Consider the following 13,395-nt stretch of genomic DNA (forward strand, 5'->3'; position numbering starts at 1 on the left):
AAAAACCTCATAAGTGATCGGAAAAAGAGAGAAAATATTCTAGAACTATTTTGAGTATAAATAACGGCAAACAAAGTAATAAAAGGCAGTTCTAACTGGTCATACCTGTTTTAACATTTTCAGAAAACTAACACAGGAAATGAACACCAACTTTAAAACTTAACACCCTATTTTTCCTCAGAAATTAGATACTAATTTCACTACTTTAGTTAAATGGAGGTACTTGTCAGTTTTTCTATGGCTGTCTAGTTATTTAATGAATATTTCACTTATCTGAGCTAAATGGTTCCTATTAAAAGAAACATCATTTATTAACAATTGGACTTTAAATTCCATTTTATTAAGGTGGTCACATTTTCATAATTACGATTTCCTGCAAGCCTTTTAAGAAATTCTCCAGACCACATTATTTCACCTTTTAAAAACAGGACTCCATTTTTCCACATGTGTTGCTGCAAAGTTGGGCATTCACCCAATAGTTTTGAAGTTATAAAATGTGTTGTCAAAGAAATTGCAAATTTTTACTGACCTGTTTCCAAACTTCCAATACACTGAGTTAGATACCTCCACTGGTAGCATTTCACATCCAACACCATGCTGGATATTAATCTACCAATTGTAAAAGCATCTTTCCCTCTTGTCCAGCTCAGGGGTTTTGTTACTTTTGGCTTAGCTATTTCACATCTGCCCTATATTGAATTTTAACTGAACAATAATCTAAGACGTAAATTCAAAACTGGAAGATGCATCAGAGTCCCGTATTTTCCCCATTTATTAAATCTACTTCTCAGCTTGAAATTTTAGCCAGTGAGACTATATTTTAAGTATTTGTATAACAGGATGTTTTTAGAAGAGAGAGTCTAACAACAACAACAATAAAAATCTATGCTGACTTAGAGGAATCCATGAATGAATGAAAATAATAGATGTTGTTTATTATTCAAATTGAGTTTATAAATGCTTAGTAATATAATGATGATTTCTGATCATTCATACTTTTTCATTACACACTCAGAAGTAAGTTTGTGTGAAGAAACACAAAACGATGAGGTACAGTCAATCCATGCATTCCCTGTCCTATGCAAACATTGTGTTTATGTTCACATACCACTGAGAACTGGATCATGTGTTGGTTCTATTATCATACCAGACTGAGTAAGTATTCCCCTTTGAATGTTAAACATTATCACATACTGGTGAAAGAAGATACCAGGAAGAAATTTAAGACTAAATTACTCTGCTTAAGGATTAAGAGAATGGATTTAAGGGATTATGAGCCTGCGGAAGAGGAGGATCTGATAACAGGATATGACTATGGGGTCTTGCAGTCTACCTTTAAGGTAATTCTGAGTTATGACAGAAGGAACATTGAGTCCAGCGTTGAGTTCCAGATTCATCAGGTAGCAATATGTGACTTGTTCAGAACAAGTTGGAGAGCAGCCTTGAATTTCTGTTTTCTCATACTCAGAATAAGGCTCACAATTCGTATACTATTTACATGCATTGTTGGACTTTCTATTTAATAGAAGAAGTATATAGAAAATGCCATTGTCTACTTAGGGGAATTATGAAATACAATTAAATTTAGGTATCACTCCTATTATAATATTCTTTCTGCTTTTTCACCCTCTAATTACAAAAATGGCATGTTGATTGAATATACCAAAAGGGGATCTTACCTTGCCCCTTCCCCATAAAATACAAATGAATCTGAAATTATTCAGAGCTGACTAACTATGTTTACTTCTGACAATGCTCTGTTCTATATTTTCTGAGAGCTGAGATGAAAACCCCAGCAGGTCCTTTAGCCTTCCTGAACTTCAGTTTTTCTCACTCACGAGAACAAGGTGATTGGATTAGACTGTGTCTAAGATCAGTTCTAGTTCTAGTTCTTGCTTCATTTGGCAGTTTCTAATTATGTTCAATAAGTATCCTAAAGCATCAATTTTTTTTGCTACATTTATTGGTTTTTATTGGAAAGGCAGATTTATAGAGAGGCAAATCTTCCATCTGCTGATTCACTCCCCAAACAATCACAAAGCCAGAGCTGAGCTGATCTGAAGCCAGGAGACAGGAGCTTCTTTCAGGTCTCCCACAGGGGTACAGGGTCCCAAGGTTTGGGCCATCCTCCACTGCTTTCCCAGGCTATAAGTAGGAGCTGAATCAGAAGTGGAACAGCCGGGACACAAGCCAGGTAGCACATTTATGAACACTTTTCATCACTAGATAGCATCCTATCCCTGCAGAGATACCAACACAATAAATGGAATATCTCTGTTTGGAACCCAATGGAATTTTACACTATGCACCTTATGATTGGAGGTAGGGGGTTTTCATTTTCTTCCTAAAGTGGGGGAATGTAATTGTGAAAAGCAAAACGTAAACTGACCAGAGATGATTGCCAGGGTCCGTGCAGTAGGTGTGAATGACACGAAGGTGTGAAGAGAACAGCTCCCTGCATGGCAGGGCCCAGGGAGCTTCCAGCTGTTTGGCAGGGCCCGGCGGATTTCTCTTTGACCACCTTGATGCAGTCTCACCACCCTTTTGCATGGACACTCAAACACCCCACTAAGAATCCTGTAATCTATTGAGGCATTGTTTGCCCCTGTGAGATGGCTTTGGCAAATAATATCAGCTTGAGAGTTAATGTTACTGATAATGTCTTGGTGAGTGGGCCTTTAACTGCACACAGGAGTACAATCAAGCCCATGCTGTTTCCAGACACCTTATTGTGTACCTACCCATTGCCATAAAATCTGGCCCGGACATTTAGCATGCTTTCTGGGAAATGGCTTGATAAGAATTTTACAAACTAATGGAAATGATGGGAGTATGGGTTAAAACTGCCATGACAAAAAATATAGCTACTGGGACCCTAAAAGCTATCTTGTTACTGGGACCCTAAAAGTTATTTTGTTACTGTGACCCTAAAGGCTATCGTGTTACTGGGACCCTAAAGGCTATCCTGCTAAAGCAAAAAATATAGTTACTGTGACCTTAAGGGTTAGCCTGTCCTTGCAACTCTTTAGAACATAGAAACTGTAGTTGCTTTAGCTGCTTTCATAATTTCTAACTAGAGGAAATATAGGCTGATTTCACTAACATCACAAAGATATACTTTTGATTATTGTTTGATCACTTATGAGGTTGTAGAACCTGCAGTTGTAGAGGAACTTAATGTTTAAAACCTTTTGTCTTAGATCTTTGTTTTTTCTCTTTTGATGTATTTCTCCCATTAAGTGATGGATAAGTTGTAGAATAAGAATTGTAGTAAGAGCGTATTACTGAATAAGATGTGTTGTCTACTGAGAAATTCTTGGCTGCAACGTTGGAATGGATAATGCCCTGTCTTGAGGTGAAACAAGTTGTAGAATTGTCTTTGGAAACACTCACTTATCAATTGTAGAATTGAAACATAAATGGAGTAAACTTGGCTCATTGCTAATTACAATTCTTTCCGCCGTCATAACTCTTGCTTTACTTGTTCAGATAACAAACTGTGTGAGCTTGCTGACCTAATGGCCTTTAGTGCCAATGGCCCGTAATCCCCATACACCAAGACCCTGGACTTACTAACCCATACATAATTCAAGGTAGGGGCCTGGTTGTCACAGGTGGCGCCAAAGTTAGAGCCCAGACCTGAGGAGAGCGGATGAAGACTGGCAAACCAAGATAAGCAAGGAATGTGGGACCCTTCCTCAATCATTTCTCAAGAAGTTGTAAATTTTGCCCCCCTGAAGCTATGTCAAAATGCCCCTAAAAGAAAACTTTGTACTGCTTCTGTATAAATAAAGCGGACAGCTTTCTTGCAAGGTCCACAATCATCAAGGAATCCTAGTGGTCCGTCTCTCTTTTCTTTCTCTCTTCTTCTTTCTACGCCTATCTCACGCACCCTTCTCGAGCTCCGAACTCCCGGCTGGAGCTGGACTCCGGCAGATGATGGTTTCTAAGATAGAAGTTTATAGGTAGAAGCAAAAGATTTGTAAATATACTTCAAAAATTATGGTGGTCATGAATTCCTTTGGACATTACCTATACTTTCTGAGTGCATGAATGGTTTGGTTTTCTATTACCAGGTGCTGAATTTAATAAGAATCAGTTTTATGAAGTTCATCCGGCTTGGGAATAGTTTGGAAGACAGGTAGCAGAAAATATAGACACTTATTGTGACTAAAATTTGCTAAAGCACACAACTAACACTATCTGTGGTTATCCCATGTACATTAACTGTATGCAATAATACAAAAGATTCACTGATTGGATTTTCCATTTAGGGAAGTGAGAGTCAAAATTATAGCAATATAGAGTCAATTTTAAAACAGTGTCAAGCAATCCTTGGAAGGGAGACAATCCAAGGTAAATCAAATGGGACTCTGTGAGTGTGTGTGTGTGTGTGTGCTTGAGAAGGAGAATGCAAAGTTACCATGTGTTCATTTATTTGTGTAAAATGCAATTCCCATGCTATAGTGTCCTCTGGCTTCCTGTTAAGATGGAGGTCCAGAAAGTACCATCCCTGTGAGTTAGCTCTATTAGCTAAAGGTGGGACCTGAAGACAAGAGTAAATACATATTTGCTAAACAGACAAACAAACAAACTAACCCTATCAAATACAATCTAAATTGAGTGAAAGCTTTGTTAACATGGGATTACAGACTGGAAATCAAGTTGAGAATACATTAACGGAAACAGACAGTTATAAGAAAGCTAGACATAGCAAGTGTTTTGAGTAACAGGATCAGAGTTCTCATTTAGATCTTTGGAATGTGTCTGTAGGATTTCTGGGACAGAGGGGATGGACTTACTACAAGCAAAGACTTCTTAAAGACTGGGACTCAAACTTTGGAGACTCTAGTTTTAAATTGCTTCAGGACATTAGTGTTTAACTAAGGCCTAACTAAAGTATAGAAAGAACATCAAGGCCATCAACACCTTCTTGCAAGGATTTATACAAATAAAAGATACAAGCTAACTACATCAGATTTTTTTTTTTTTTTTAATTTGAGAGAGAGAAGAAGCAGAGAGTGAGCACTACTGGTTCACTCCACAAAGCCTGCACAAGTCATCCTACAGCGGGCCAAACCCAAGAGCCAAGTTCATGTCTCTCTTGTGGGTGGCAGGGACCTAAGTACCTATGCCATTAGCTCCTGCCTCCCAAGATGCACAGCAGCAGGAAGCTGGAAAGCAAAGTGGAGCTGGGTCTCAAAGTAAGGTACCTTTATGGTAACGTTGCAACCTAATGTCCTAAACACCAGTTGTATGTTTACCCTTTGACTACATTTTGAAAGAAACACTAATTCTTAAACATCTTGATAACCCAGTGAATGACAGCTTCTGTTGAAATGAAATGCTTTTTGTATAATTCCAAATTGTGTACTCATGCACATTTAATTTGCAGGCCATTATGCCATTAGGAGCTATAGCCAGATCTGACAACCATTCACATCACCCTGAGAACCTAGATGAGATTTTTGAGATAGTAGTGTTCTTTGGGAAAGCCAAGAAAGGTATGTATGTTTGGACAGAACAGTGTGTGCTTATGTGGAAAAGTCAATGTATTAAAAAGACACATTTTGTAAGTAGTTACCAAAATTACTGCATCCTATGATTTTTTTTTAATGACAGGTAATTATGTGCCATGATCCAGTAGTACTCACAACAGAGCTAAAACTTTGCTGGATATTTATTCCTAACAGGTATAGAGAATCAATCACCCAGTTGTAGCCAATGAGACTAAAAGGTGATTGAGAGATTTGGGACACATTTCAGAATGTGTTTTTAAAACAAGGCAAATAAGAGCTGCTAGTACTGTCTCTTCCTCCTCTAAGTAGATATGAGTTGTGGGTCAATAAGCAGCCATTTTGACACCAGGAAGTCAAACACATGTAGACCAAAGAAAGGATAAAGATAATATTGTGGGTATCCTAAAAGATGTGTTAGAATTTTAATCCCACCATCTAAGAATAGGACATTATTTAGACACAGTCTTTACAGAAGTAATCAAGCTAATATGCGGGCATTAGGGTGTAATTTAATCCACCATGACTTTACACAACATCCAAACATTAACATCTGTCTCTGTGTCCTTTTATATATAAAAAACGACAATTGGATTCAGACACAGTCACATAAAAACAGTATGTGGAGATGACTAGAGATGGAGCAGTAGAGAAAAAGCCCAGGAACATCAAAGGTTGCAGTGAGTCACTAGATTCCAAAGGAGAAGACTGGAATAGATTCCTTGCAAACTCCCATGAGCCCTCAAAAGAAAGAGACCCTGCCCACATCTGCATCTTGGAGTTTCAGCCTTCAGAACTGGGGGAGAATACGTTTCTGTTGTGTAAGCCACCTACACTGCTGGGCCTTGCTGCAGTCCTAGCGAACTAACACCCGATGAAGCGAAGCACGAGTCCATTCATGAAAGGCATCTTTAAATGACTAAATAATTCTTTGTGACTTCTTATATGATAATGGGTAAAAAAAAAAGGAGAAGATTCATTTGGTTTAAATTACTATTGATTGTATATTCTGTTAATTGCACCTACTGAATTCTGACAAAAGCTTACAAGAATCAGGCTTGAATAAAAATAGGATTTTGATAAATTTGGGCAAAAAGTGACCTACGAACAAACTCCCGGGCTGCAGGAGGCAGTGGAGTATGCAAGAGGGAACAGAAGCAGAGCACACAGTTGGGCTGAAGCTCTATGAGGGAGAAATAAGGCATGAGGCTAACTTGGGCCACACTGTGGGTAGTGCTCATTGATATGCTAAGGACGTTTTTCCACTGGCAAAAGGAAATATTGAAATATTTGAGAAGGGAGTAGGATAATCAGAAGTGAATTTGAGTAGCAAACATAATTAGTATGTAACGAAACCAGGAGAAAGCAGACATGGAAAGATCCAGTGGTATTCTACATAAAAGCGGAGTTGACAGCACTATATTCTATGTATATTGTACATACCTAGTGAGCTCCCAAAATAATGACACTCTCAATAATGACACTCTCAAATAAGACCCCTGGGCAGGGTAATGATGCAGACATAGGAGGGCTTGATGCTACTCACTGTAACAAAATTTTAAATGTTTTCAGGTAGTTCACGAATTTCAATAATAACTGAACTAATACTTCTATCACCAAAAAAATAAAAGCATGACTACATTTTAAAATTTTATTTAAATTTCTGTTATGGGTTTCATTTAAATTATTAAATATACCTTTGGTATACGATATTTGTTATTTTTAAAAGAGGTACACACACACACACGAGGTGGGATACCCAACAGGGGTATATAAATATAATGTGTACTCACTCATGATGGTGGGAATCTGGGGAAAAGTGAACCATTCTCTTGTTACTGACAGGACCAGGAGTAGGCACCTGGAAGGAGATTTAAAGATAAAAAGTAAGCATGAACTCATTTGTAAAAAGACAACGGATGATATCCATTTTAAGGCATCACTCTGAAATACAGAATACAAAATTAATTCTGAAATCTAAGCAAAACTAAAAGGATTATATAGATAATTAAATTCCTGAAAGAAATGTTCCCCTTGTTTTTATCTGGTATAGTCCTGCTGTGATAATTTAAAGTCTATCCCCAAAGTTTCTTTGCAGTAAACACTCCTTATGAAACAGACAAGTGAATGCATATCATTTTGAACAAGAAAAAGAAATTTGATTAAACCAACACCAAGCAGATGACATTTCTAAGTACCCATGCTATGCTATAGTTAGTAACTAAGTATAAATAACATGTACAACCTATGCATTTCAATGAGTACCCAGAGATTAAGAAAGTGAATAGTCCTTTTAATAATTTCCCAATAGTCAGAAATTATCTCTATAGTCACCTGGAAAAATGTATTTTCACCTAACAACATATTTTATTCCTACATTTCTAAAGAAAACTGGAAATAAGAAAAAAGGCTGTTCAAATATTCCCCTACTTAAATAAACTACTGCATTTAAAAAATTTTTTGATGTTCATATTATACCATAAAGGATTCTCAAAGGGGGCAAAAACACATTGCCTTGTGCTAATAAATCTATCATCACAACTGACAAGGTTCATACTAACCCTGATAGGTTCCAAGTTATTTTTTAAAACTCTGTAATTGCAGGAACATCGTATTATATAACAAAATAAAATATACAAGGCATGATGAGGCAGCAAAACACTGTAAAAAACAAAACTCGCATTTTCAAAACTTTTCTTCGTCATTTGAGCACTAAAGATGCCAGTGAGAAATCCTAGAAATGCAAATAATGCAAACGCACACATATAATGACATTAACAACCCTATAGCTTAAGCACCACAGGTAAACATGTGGCTCAACCCCAGGACTACATCCTGCATTCATCACAAAATGAGGTTTTCATGCTATTCCAGTGGGTATCCCTGGAATACAGTAATCCATTTTCTACACTGTGGCGATGAGAAAAGCCGACTGTGCCTATGTCATGCTTTGTTAGAGGTTCATGATCACATTATCTCATGGTGGACCTGACACTTTTATTCAGTTTCCAGTATGTTCTATGTACAGGCAACTGATTTCCTTTGCTAGGGCTGCTGACAACCTTTTCCACACTATATTAATCTTGTTTACTGACTTTATCTTGGTACAAATATCAGAAAACTGAACTTTTTATCTCAGAGAAAAAAGAAACAACGTGTTGACAGAAGCAGAAGCTATTTTCAGGACTAAAATTGCTTGTTTACCTGACGCTACACTTACAAAAAATGTTTAAGTCTAGCTCCAGCCTGAAACACATAATCTGAAATTTAATAAAAGAAGAAATTTCACATACACCCATGTGATAAATTGCCTGATGAAAACAATGCAACTGAATACAATAAACCAGAATTTATAACTAATTTAAACCACGATACAAATGCAAGCTTTCAATCTAGTCAGAAATAATCATACTATGTATTTCTCAGAAATTGTATATATGTAGAAAAAACTATGAGTTCAATTCAATTGAAGCAAATAATTTGAAGAAGATTTATAATAGCAAATGAGATGCTTAAATGATTTTACACAATTGCTCAACACATGGCAGGGTCTTTTAAACAAAATAGAGGTGAATACCCTTTTCGGTTATTTAAAGTCAATTTTCACTTAAAAAGGTAGCCAAAAATGGGCATACTTTAGCATTTTTAACCCCCCCCAAATAATACTAATATCTGCATGATGATCTCAGTGTCAATGTGTCTAACTTAAGAATTTTTCACCAGTTTACCAACTAGTTGTCCACCTTCCTAAGAAAAATCTGAAAATCATACCTTCCAAACAAAATGCAACTTTTAAAAAACAGTGTTATACTGAAGTGCATGTTGATTTAAGCTTCAAAACATGTGTTTAATATGACTATTAGAATACTTCACATTATTATGTCTTTAAGAAACATTCCTGGGTTCAGCACCGCAGCCTAGTGGCTAAAGTCCGTATCTTGCATGTGCCAGGATCCTTTATGACCTGGTTCTAATCCTGGCTGCTCTACTTCCCCTCCAGCTCCCTGCCTGTGGCCTGGGAAGCAGTCTAGGACGGCCCAAGGCCTTGGGACTCTGCACCTGTTGGGAGACCCAGAAGTTGTTCCTGGTTCCTGGCTTCAGATCAGTTCAGTTCTGGCCATTGCAGCCACTTGGGGAGTAAACCAGTGGATGGAAGATCTTTATCTGTAAATCTGACTTTCTAATAAAAATAAATGAATCTTTAAAAAAGAGAAACATTCTTAATGTTTCTGTAAAAATGTATACTCATCTCATTACAGGTTCAGAGTAGATAATGTTTAGAAAAATCAAGTGAAGTGGTTTCAACGCCAAAATACTAATTTCTAGCAGACTTTTTTTTTTTTTTTAAGATTTTATTATTATTGGAAAGCCGGATATAAAGAGAGGAGGAGAGACAGAGAGGAAGATCTTCCATCCGATGTTTCACTCCCCAAGTGAGCCGCAACGGGCCGGTACGCGCCAATCCGATGCCGGGACCAAGAACCTCTTCCGGGTCTCCCACGCGGGTGCAGGGTACCAAAGCTTTGGGCCGTCCTCGACTGCTTTCCCAGGCCACAAGCAGGGAGCTGGATGAGAAGTGGAGCTGCCGGGATTAGAACCGGCGCCCATATGGGATCCTGGGGCTTTCAAGGCGAGGACTTTAGCAGCTAGGCCACGCCCCCGGGACCTCTAGCAGACATTTAAGTATGGTGATTATTTTATTTTCCAAAACAAATGCCATTGTTGCTGGGTTTTTAGATGGACTACAGTGGACTTCATCAACCAATAGACCTTGGAAAGATTTTCTCAACCCTGGAGCAATGAAACCAACAACTTCTCAGAACTATCCAAACCACTCAAGCAACACCCTTGGAATCACTCTACCCCACACCGGGATCTCTGAGGAGTCAACAATGACCTTCACCCATCCCAGGGCATTGCTGTAGTTTGATAACAAGGAGCAGCCTCCTCCCCCTGAAATCCTGAAATGTGTGTTCCATCCACCGACTTCCACTCCGACCCTTCTCACTCTGAGCAGAGGCCCTTGTAGGCATGCATCCCTCTCACTTAGGTAAATAATATTTAAAGAAAATATTAAAAAAGCAAAATATGTGCCATCTATTAATTTCAAAAAGGCCATAGACAGAAATCTCAGGTTTAGAACATCACTGTAAATATATAATAAAATCTTCATATACTAAGATTTACTATTAAAAAAGAATAAACTTTAATACAACATATAAACAGGGAATTCATTCTTCCTAAGAAGCAGGATCTAAATAATCAAATTCTTTTTTTTTAAAAAATCAAATTCTTGTTAAAACTTGGAGAAGGTACTTTTGTGTAATTAGTTAATATTTAATGATGCTAATTTCAGATATTACATATTACATACTAAATCTCATAGCTCATTTGTTAAGTATTATAACTACAATTCTAATACAGTAGCCATACTACTTTTCATTACTAATGCTAGCTGCACAAGTTTTTAATAAGTAGACTCAGATGCAGGAAATAACAGATAACATTATTTTTATATCATAATGCTAAAAGATCATGAGTTTCAGTGTTTTCTGTTGTGGTTGACAATCAAGTTAACAATGTCAGGACACAGTATAAGTAAAGATGAAAATTTTACAATCATACAGCTGCCACTATCAGTTTATAAAGCTAGTAGTATCAATATACTGAGAATTTAGGCACATGATATCCAATGACAAAATGTTATCTAAGGTGTATTAGATATTTTGATAGAAAGCAATCTTTAAAGTTATTTTTGGGTCTGGCAAGATATTGTAGTGGTTAAAGTCCTTGCCTTGCATGCCCGGGATCCCATGTGGGTGTCAGTTCTAATCCCAGCGACCCTGCTTCCCATCCAGCTCCCTGTTTATGGCCTGGGAAGGCGGTTGAGGATGACCCAAAGCTTTGGGACCCTGCACAGGAGGCTCCTGGCTCTTGGTTTTGGATTGGCTCAGCTCCGGCTGTTGCAGCCCCTTGGGAGTGAATCATCTGACTGAGGATCTTCCTCTCTGTCTCTCCTCCTCCCTGTATATCTGACTTTCCAATAAAAATAAATAAAAAATCTTTAAGAAAAAGAAATTATTTTTGTCTGTGACATATTAACCCTAGCTGAATGATCTCCAAACAAAGATGGTGGTTTTACATTTCATTTTAACTGTCATTACCAGTTCTATTACACACTACTCTGTTCTTCTACAATCATTTAGACAAACAAATTTCTTCTTAAATCAGGTCAATTTGAGGTGTAAACCTTTTCAGCTCAAAGCAGAGGCTGTACAATAAGAAGGATATCCTGCCAACAGTTTCAACAACTGATATTGTTCCTGAGAATTAACGAAGCTCTATGTCCTCCTATCAGAGACATCACCTGTGCTTCTTCCCAGCCCCCACGCAGTATCGCCACTTCCCTTCAACTTTACTCTGATGTTCAACTCCATTTTATTACCTTTCCAAATGCCATTGTGCATCAGTGTCCACTCTTATGATGACATCGAGTCAGTCAAAAAGTGGCTTTTCAGTTTTGTTAAGCTTGTCAATCAAATCTGCCCAACCCCTAGGTTTTAGGGGGGAGGCATGGCCTAAGCTTCCCTGCCAATTTGTCCAGATCTAAGACTTTACTAATTAGGCTCAACTTCTTTGAAGAAAGAAATAAGCTTTCAAAGTTTTGCAAGCCCCTGCATGAGGGCCTTTAATACATTCAGCAAATGTGTCAGTCAGTATAAGTAACATATTATGGAAAACAACAAAACCAGGTTTAAAAGTATGACTTCAAACCCTAGCGTATAGAGGTAGAAGGACAAAGGGGGTGAAAAAAACCCCACAATTTTAGGTGCTAGTGCAAAAATATATCATTACCTTTAAAATTTTTCTAAACATTATGCAGTAATCAATTGAAAGAATTCTTAAAATCAATGTGTTTGAGGAACTTGGTACAGTGGTTAAGTTGCTGCCCCAGATACCCATATCCCTTATCAGAGAGGCTGGGTTTAAGTCCTGATTCTGCTCCCAATTCCAAGTTTTAGCAGAGAGAGAGTATTGTTTATTATTAGACAGGGTCAGAGGATCCTGGGGAGGGAGGCAGGCAGGGAGAGACAGAGCAAGAGAGAAAGAGGGAGAGAGAGGGAGTGAGAGGAAGAGAGACTGGCTTTGTTTTCCCACTTTTCTCTTATCAATTTGCCATGATTGGGGCAGTCTGAAGCTGGCAGTGGGGACTTAACCTGAGTTTCTCAAGTAGAAGACAGAAGCTCAACTATTTAAGCCAGTACTGCTGCCTCTCGGGGAAGCTGGGACCAGAAGTTGGAGTCAGGACTCAAACCCTAACACTCTGAAATGGGATGTGGTGATCTTCATGGCATAATCAAATGGAAACCCACAAATTATTTATAAATATAAACCTCGAAAGGACATGGCAGCATGCAACTTTCATGCCGGTACATGCTATGAATACACTAACGAGAATAACAAATGCCTCCTCTAGTAATCATGACTGCAAAAGTAGTGTGAGATTTAAACACTGGGCCAGTGAAAACTCTCCAGGATAAGAATATATGCAGGATCTTGGAGAAAATTAGACAACTTGGACTCTCTCTATATTTTTTTCAAAAGCAGATATCAATCTAAGTGTTAGATTACACCCTTAAACCAGAAAGGCTTTACAAAGAATCAGAAAAATCACAGGAAATAAACCACAGAGCAGCACAAGGCTTTCCTTTCAATTGAGGATTAGCCTTCCTAGCAGGGAGTCAGCTCATGTGTCAGGAAAGATGCTAACCTCAAAATGGCTAGCACCATGTTAAGTGGTGACTGAAGGCTTCAGCTAATTCTGAACTAATCTTAGTACATCTTCAAGTAACAGAAGCATGCATATTTGTTTGAGAAT

General features: G+C 37.9%; 1 protein-coding gene across 3 annotated transcripts in view; it reads right to left on the minus strand.

Annotated features, from left to right (window-relative positions):
- GPATCH2 (G-patch domain containing 2) overlaps positions 1 to 13,395 on the minus strand; it is a 174,457-nt gene that overhangs the window by 58,289 nt on the left and 102,773 nt on the right. For all 3 annotated transcript variants that reach the window (XR_009246174.1, XR_009246175.1, XM_058669190.1), the window contains exon 6: positions 7,310 to 7,377. Coding sequence is in view for 1 of the 3 variants with exons in the window: in XM_058669190.1 (XP_058525173.1) it covers positions 7,310 to 7,377 (68 nt within the window). In the remaining 2 variants the exon portion in view is untranslated. The remainder of the gene's footprint in view (positions 1 to 7,309; positions 7,378 to 13,395) is intronic.

Source organism: Ochotona princeps, chromosome 10, assembly GCF_030435755.1.
Source record: "Ochotona princeps isolate mOchPri1 chromosome 10, mOchPri1.hap1, whole genome shotgun sequence".
Taxonomy (NCBI): Eukaryota; Metazoa; Chordata; class Mammalia; order Lagomorpha; family Ochotonidae; genus Ochotona; species Ochotona princeps.